The sequence below is a fragment of the Agrilus planipennis genome, unplaced genomic scaffold (genome assembly GCF_000699045.2).
Source record: "Agrilus planipennis isolate EAB-ADULT unplaced genomic scaffold, Apla_2.0 scaffold110, whole genome shotgun sequence".
NCBI classification, from domain to species: domain Eukaryota; kingdom Metazoa; phylum Arthropoda; class Insecta; order Coleoptera; family Buprestidae; genus Agrilus; species Agrilus planipennis.
The window spans coordinates 936,017-944,066 of record NW_020438935.1 but is presented as its reverse complement, the minus strand read 5'-3'; the positions used below and the strand labels follow the sequence as shown (position 1 = coordinate 944,066).

At 33.3% G+C, this 8,050-nt stretch overlaps 1 protein-coding gene across 2 annotated transcripts in view; it reads left to right on the top strand.

Moving 5' to 3' along the window:
- LOC108736287 (titin homolog) overlaps positions 1–8,050 on the top strand; it is a 33,338-nt gene that overhangs the window by 14,130 nt on the left and 11,158 nt on the right. For both annotated transcript variants that reach the window (XM_025974290.1, XM_025974289.1), the window contains exon 3: positions 5,685–6,689. In XM_025974290.1, the coding sequence (XP_025830075.1) occupies positions 5,685–6,689 (1,005 nt within the window). The remainder of the gene's footprint in view (positions 1–5,684; positions 6,690–8,050) is intronic.

Sequence of the window (8,050 nt, the reverse complement as noted above, 5' to 3'; positions counted from 1 at the left end):
TATAATCCACTGAAAAACTGTAAAATTACTGTGATTCCCAGCTGTAAAAGCCACCAGCATAAATATGTTTGTTATTTTTTGGAATTTCATAGTTCTCAAAGAGACTCCTAAAACATATGATATGATAAAAAGAAAATAATACTTCTCTTAAACTTTTTTGATTATGAATGAAACTGTTGACTAATTCATTACACCTCGGGACTTGTCCCATTTCTAGTTGAAATTGCCTGTATTGTCTAATTAATCAATTATTAATTAATTGATATCAAAATTTGACTATTTTGGTAGTTTTTACCCTTATTTTCGGATGGTCTAGTTAATATTCCATTTCAAAACTACGTTTACCTTCTCCGGTATGAAGGGCTAATTAGATAACTAAGGATGTGGAATATACCAGTTTTAGGGAAATGCGAAGATTAGCACAGGATATGAAAGAGTGGAGGTACGTGTCCAACCAGTCTTAGGACTGACGACCTTATTATGATGATGAACGCTTGGAAACTAAATCTGGTCTATTAGTTTTTTGATTTTGTATTTATGTGTATTTCTTTAAAGAATGTATATTCAAAATGCATTCAGAACAGTATTCTTGATTATTAGATGTATCTGTAAATAATGTGAATATGTACAAATGAAATTTTCCATCATCAGGACCAGCACAGTGTATTAGGTGGTGTCTTGTGAAATCAAACAAATTCAAGAAATGGTTTCTTAAATTTTTAAAAAAAGAGAAAAGAATGTGTGAACCAAATGGTAAACTAGACAAGAAGTGCATATTTCAGGAACACCAGTATTACAATATAAATGTATTATTCAAATATAAACCTAATTTTAACTCACCGTCAGTAGATAGATACTTAGGTGTATGCATATAAAATCTACACATCACTAATTCGAATCTTCTTAATTTAGATTTAAGATTGAAGTATTTGTAAATAAGTTAGTTATATAACAATAAATACAGTTTGTTAAGAAAATCTTGTTTATTTTACTCTTTTGAGTTTTAACATCAATATTTCGTCTCTAAATTCCTACCAACTCAATCAGTGTTATCTATTACATTTACAATCGAAATACTACTTCAAATTGACTTAAATAATAATTAAAATAAGTACAACATGATATTAAAGTAAATAAGAACACTACGCAGAGATAAAAATGGTGAATGCGCCTGTCATATGTATTACAGTATTACCTAAATTGTACATAATTCATCTTAGACATGACTTAATAGAGAAATGTGGTACATAATAACCAGAAAGTAGACCGTAGTTATTTAAATTTAATTTAATTCCTTCTAGAAGCTTACAAAAGCATTGAAATAAGTACTTTTCGTATATATGTCGTTCATAAAAGGTATCACGATTATTATTCTTACAAGAGATTTTAGACACTAGATACTACTCATTGTGAGTTCTTTCAATAAACTGCTGTTTAGGCATAGGGAGACTCAAAATGCTCATTGAATATTGTTATTGTTCACTACAAATAACAAAGTAACTGTCAAAAGTTTATTTGTAATTCCTACAGTTCCATATTTCTACATAACAATTTGTATTTATTCTTATCTTTAAATTCCTTAAGCCATTTCACTTATAATGTTCAAAACTTTTGTAGAATGCATTCTTAAAAGAAATACGTATTTCACGTGTTAAAATAAAAAAATAGACCCAATTCCTCTGCGCGAACTCCCTTCTGCTTTGAATTTATTGACGTTTCAGAACCAACAACTTCCTGACAGGACTCGCCCAAAGTACTTGTGTTTCGAAATTTTTGGTGGTAATTTTCATTTATTCATAAGGAAACGAATGTAGGATGCATGTTTTTCGTCTTGTTCCTGAAGTTTATCCAAAAAGTGCACCTACTCATTAGACTACAAAGAATATAAAGCACATTTTTCCATTCTTTCACGCATTTTATAAATTAATAGTATTTAGAAACCCTTTTGAAGCATGGAGTTCATAGCAGCAGTTTTTAGCATGTTTGAGAGTTTTTTTAGAATAGAGAGGAACCAAATCTTATTTTCTGTTGTTAAATAAAAGCTTTAAGCTTTTTAATGATGCAACTACTAGCGTTATTTTGGAATAAATATTTGGAAATGTCTAGCAACAAAAGAAAATTTTATTTTGATTGCTGGCAGACGTCTTTGAAACTAGGAACCTAATAAAAAATGTTGTAAATAATGTCCATCAACAAATTTTCTTATTATTTCTATAATCCCTTGTACAATAACAATATGCCATTCACAACCAGCAAACACGAATGTAAAATAAACTTTTCTAATACAATAAATGTCTTTACAGCATTAAAATAAATACTTTTGTTCACTAAATTTTAGTAAGGTGAAGTCAACCAAGAAGAGATTGGTGTTCGATTCAGATATCAATAAGTAGGTAGACGAGAAACACGAAATTTAAGTGATCTGATAAAAAACAAGTTCATTTTTCCAAAAATTTGTAATGGTGTAGCATTTCTAATGATGCGCAAATGCGGCAAGGCGTTATATACCCCTTTCTTGCCCTAGGAGGCAACCTCACGGGGCCCACAAGGAGTAGTGGGCTACCCACTTAGGGACCCTCCCTGTACCCCCTCAAAATTTTACTCGGGGCGTAATAATATGAGTATGTATTAATTCATTTGTAAAGATAATTTGACTCTGCAAACATTGTAAACATAAATTCTGTGTCTTGTCATGAGAGACAGTAATTAACGCGCAACTTCAGCATTGTGAGGTAGTAATGGCTTATATTAAATATAGTTTTGTGTGTAACCACTATCGCGGCCTGCTGCTTGCTTTGCCAAACCAAACACGAAGTTATGCAAGATCGTCGCATCAAAAATAACCTCAGTTAGTAGATGCCCAACAATAGCAACTCAAAAATAACCCAGTGAACCACGGAGACCCATCTCGACAACTTCGGGAACGCGCGCAATTAGAAAAAAAAAAAGGTTTAATAATATGTGAACCCATCAACGTTCGGTTCGGTCGTTCACCTGTTCGAGTCTGGGGTGATAACGCAAGTCTATGTGTGTATGTGAAAGCAGATTTATGATGATAAAAAAGAATTGAAAAATGGTTACGTGTGCTTGATCACTAGTGCGCATGATTTGCGCCAATAGTCGGGTTCATACGACCCTCGTGTGTGACGCACTGTAAATCAGTCGGTGGTGCCAATAATAACTGGCCAAGTTTAGGGCATTTTATGGAGAATAAAATTTATAGTACATACAATTAATGCCGTGTAATAGGAAAAATAGTCATGGTGTATTGAAATGTTTTGAAACAGAAAATCTATTTTCGTCTGTATTTTTTTTGGTAGTAGTAGCCAAAAATGTTTAGTAGATTACGATTTTTTTGCTTTGTTTATTTCTTAATAAATGCAACAATTGAAACAAGGAGCCACCCATTACATTTTAAATTACTTTAGGTCCATATAACAATTATATTACTCAGTAAGTGATAGTAGCATTATCTATTTGATCTATTGATTGCTCTTTTGTATTAAATTAAAAGGAAAAAACATCTTCCTGAATTAGAATAGTTACGAATATTAGTTCCTGGAGACATTGCAGTTTCCATCGAAATTCACAAAAATTTACTGTAATAAATGGGAAAAATCCACAAGAGATTTTATTGATCTGATTTCTAGTGCAATTAGTCAGTATGAATGAATCATTTTGAATTAAACTGGAATTATAAATCGGCCTACAAGTAATTTAATCATTTTATCTTGCACGTAAATATTCTAAGACGAAATATCAAAAATTTGCTTTCACTGCAGCTCATGTATCAAAAGTATTCGTTATTTGGTTCCTTATTTGAATATTATTTCTGTAAAAAGTATGGATCTAGAAACGGCAACAAGAACTAAGAAACGAAAACTTAGAAAGCGTTCAGACACTACCAAAGATGGTAAATATAGGTCTGTGTCGGAAGGTACGAGACGTACAGAACAAAGACACAACGTTTCTAGAAGATCGTCATCGTCGTCTTCAGCGGTGTCGCTGGACGTTCGTTGCGCTTGTCAATATTACCAATGCGACTCCCTATTGCCCGAGAGGGTTAATCCCGTAGGCACTCGACCTAGTAGCAGAACAAGCAATAATCCCTTTTTGTTGCGGTAAGAATTTGCAAAGGCAAATAGTTGCAATCATCCAAACAGTTCCTCAAACTTCATCATCATAAGGTCGTCAGTCAGTAAGAATGGTTGTGCACGCACCTCCACTCTACTCTTTCCTATCCTGAACTAATCTTCGCATTTCCCTAAAACTAGGAAAACCCATATCCTTAACTATTTGCGAACAGTAATCTAATCTAGGGCCACCTCTAACCCTCCTAACTCCCGTTTCTGCTTCCAATATGTCTCTGACTAGACCTTCACTGCCTGAGAAGGTGTCCTACCAACCTATCTCGTCTATTTTTTATTGACTTCTATAGAGTCCTCTGTTCTCCTATTCTTTCCAATACTTCTTCATTTCTAACCTTTTCCACCCACGATATCCTCGTAATCCGCCTATAACACCACATTTCGAACGCTTCTAACCTTTTCTTTTCCGCCGCGCCCACTGTCCATGTTTCGCACCCGTACAGCGCCGTGCTCCAAACATACACCTTTAACAATCTTTTTCGAAGTTTTAAATCAACCGTACACGAGCATAGAAGTTACTTCTTTTTATTGAAGGCGACTCGACCCTGCGCTATCCTCTGCTTTCAATCCCGATTGCTCCTTCCGTCTTGACTTATCTGACTTCCTAGATACCTAAAATACCAAGGTACCAAATTTAACAGTTGAAAATGATGGTCGTTATGCGAGAAGAGGGGTTAAGTTCTTCATCACTAATTTTCTAATTTAGATCGTATTTGATTTCATCAGCAATCCATAGGCAGTCTCGATAAAAAAACCGACTAAGCCGAAGACACTGAAGGGATCAAAATCGCGATCGACAAATTACTGACCAAAAACTTAATCCTTTATCTCTGGAACATCACTATCACCTTACCTTAACAATGAAAGAGTCAATTACTATCATTTCTTTGAAAACAGTGACGTGATACATTTGAGCAGCTTTAAATATGTATTTTGTCAAGAACAAATTATTGTACTTACGAAACGGTCGATTTGAAACTAAAAATATCTGAAATGTTTTAACAGTAGGTACGCTTATTCAAAGACTCAAACGCAGCAAATTCTGTATTTTCTTTGAGCAGCTGGACCAATTTCACTGAAGCAGAACTCATATTCGAATATGAAACAATTTTAAACTAAAAAAAAATAATAACCCAGATACGTGACGTTATGTGTTAATTTCTTTTATTTAAACACGTCAAGGAGACCCTGACTATTTATAAAAGATGATTCGAATCGGGGGACTTGGCAAAACGTTTCTTCTTAAGTTCAGTATCCTACGAATCCTGTGGCGTTAGGTGCAAGTACATACGATTCGATTATTTTACTGATAGAAGTAGGTAACAGTGCTTGAAGCAATTTTTATTACTAATTGTACGCAACTAACTTTGAAGTAAAAGCTTTCGAAAAGTAAAAAAAGAAATTAAAAATTAGAGCATGTTGATCGAAGCAGTTGTTTAACGTAAATCTATGTCAAAAGTTATTTGGGTTAAGGTGAGGATATTAGTAGGAAATAAATCTTATTGAATTCAAAGGTATTTATTGAAATCGTTCNAAATCGGAATCCAAAGAAAAAATAAAAGAGAAACCGAAAGAAGAAAAGAAGGAAGACGATAAAGAAGTAGCCCAACCAAAAACTAAGGATAACTTAAAAAAATCGAAAAAAGAAGAACCAAAATATATTTACATTCCTTTAAAGCCACCAGAAGGAGAAACGGATGAATTCTCTAAATTCGCTGACGAACCTCCCACAGAATCAAATGTTTCAAATAAGGAACTTAAACGGGAAGATACTGAAACCTCGGTAGAAACACCAACGAATGACGTTCAAATTATTATTCTAACACCTCCTTCTGATGATGAAATATTAGACAGTAATCTTCCGGAGACTCCATCCGAAACCGACCAGAAATTCTTTGACAATATGCAAATAGATAACTTAAAACATTTGGCAAAGAAGGTTGTAGATGAGGTGTATCCAAACTCCCACGAATTACAAACGGTACAAGAAGAAAAGACTGGATCGGACGAAAATTTAACCAAAAATGGAGTAATAGAAGAAACTAATAAGAAGGAAGACGATAGTATTAAGACAGAACAAAAAATTGAAGAAGAACCAACCAAGACAACTCCAGAAGAAAGTAAAGTACCTCCAAAAGAAATTGATGGGGCCTCTAAAGAGGAAAGGGTTGTTCTTCAAGAACGAATATTAGTGGACGAAGAAGATGGTTTAAAATTAAGTGAAGTAGCAGTCGCCATGATAAACGAAGAATTGGCTAAAGAATCGCTACCACAGACTCCTTCGGACAAGGTCAAAGAAACACCAGCAGCTGTTGAAGATGTGGTGAAGATAAAGAAGAAAGTTTTATTCAAAAATAAGAAGAAAACTGACGATGGAGAATACGAATACATTACTATTCCGGACTCACAAAGAAGTAGCTACGCCGAAGATAAACCAGAAGAATCGGATACATGCCAGATTAAAGAAGACGTAGAATTGATTAAAGATAAACATGAAGAAGGATCCCCCAATGTAGACGGGAAAAAGTGGTCCGAAATAGAGTAAGTTTTACCTCTAGATGAGTTTGACCCCTCAAACGATTTATGTGTGATGCTTGCTTAGCATTTTTAGGTAGCTTTTCATACATTCAAACATTCACGGAATTCATTTAGGGCATGATTCTTCCTCCACTTTGTTTTTATATGTCAGATTTTTTCGTACAGTTGCAAAAATTAAAAAATTAACAACCAGTAATCTTTACTTGTGTTTGGAATATTTAGAAATATAAACTTTAGATACATAAAATGGACGGTACCTAAATGACTCATCACGTGCTACCAAGAACACAGTATTATTACGTAATGTCCTACATGTTACAATAGTCATCGTTCAAAAATAATGTATTTTGATTGTTATCGTTATCATCATATGGAGTACCTCTCAATTTGTTAAGATTGCTGCACGTTACATAGGGATGTTTTAGACTTCAGTTGCTTCAAGTTCCATTCTATACCAACCATCCTACACAATTTATTTATACCTACCTGGATGAAGTAGTTATAAAAAGATTTTATTGATTGAGTATATGACAGCATCCAACTTCCTAATAAACAAACGGAACGTCCCATAGGAGAGTCCTTATATTCCTTAAACTTTTCGTTTTCTAAAAATTTAAAGAAGAAAGGCTAAATATTAGGATTTTGTCATAAAAATATGTATACCATGCGATATAGTAGTGGGTAGGTACTTTAAAAGAGGAAATGAAACAAATAAAATTAGTTAAGTTAAGACATCTCAATAGCAGCGAGAAGGTCGATTAGTCACGGGAGAACAATAAGAATTTAAATGTCTACGTTTCAACTATTATGTAATTTATTTTACGTCTGTCGAACCTGTTGCCAAAGCATTCGATCAGCAGTTAAGAATATAGGATTGTAAAAAGTTTGCACCATTTCTTCTTTAACTTTGACACAAGTTACTTTTTTAAAAATTGGGAATGAACCAGCTCATAATTTGTACATTTTTAAATTAAGTTTTCATAAACTTGACAATTAACAATCAACCTAAAGGTATTATGGCAATAATTTGTTTCTGAAACCGTAATAATTGCTGTCGTTATAAATTATGCTAAAAATTTCAAGTGTTCACACTGAAACTGATTATCATAATTAAAAAGTTAAAAGATAATTATGTAGGTCTAATAATTAGGTATAAATATGGATAATCTTGATTTCGTCTTTTAAATTTCGAGGAAAACGTACCTTTGCTAATGAACTTTTAATAAATATATGTTTTTAGTTTTACCAAAAATCAATTTTTATAATCCACTGAAAAACTGTAAAATTACCTACTGTGATTCCTAGCTGTAAAAGCCACCAGCATAAATATTTTTGTTATTTTTGGAATTTCATAGTTCTCAAAG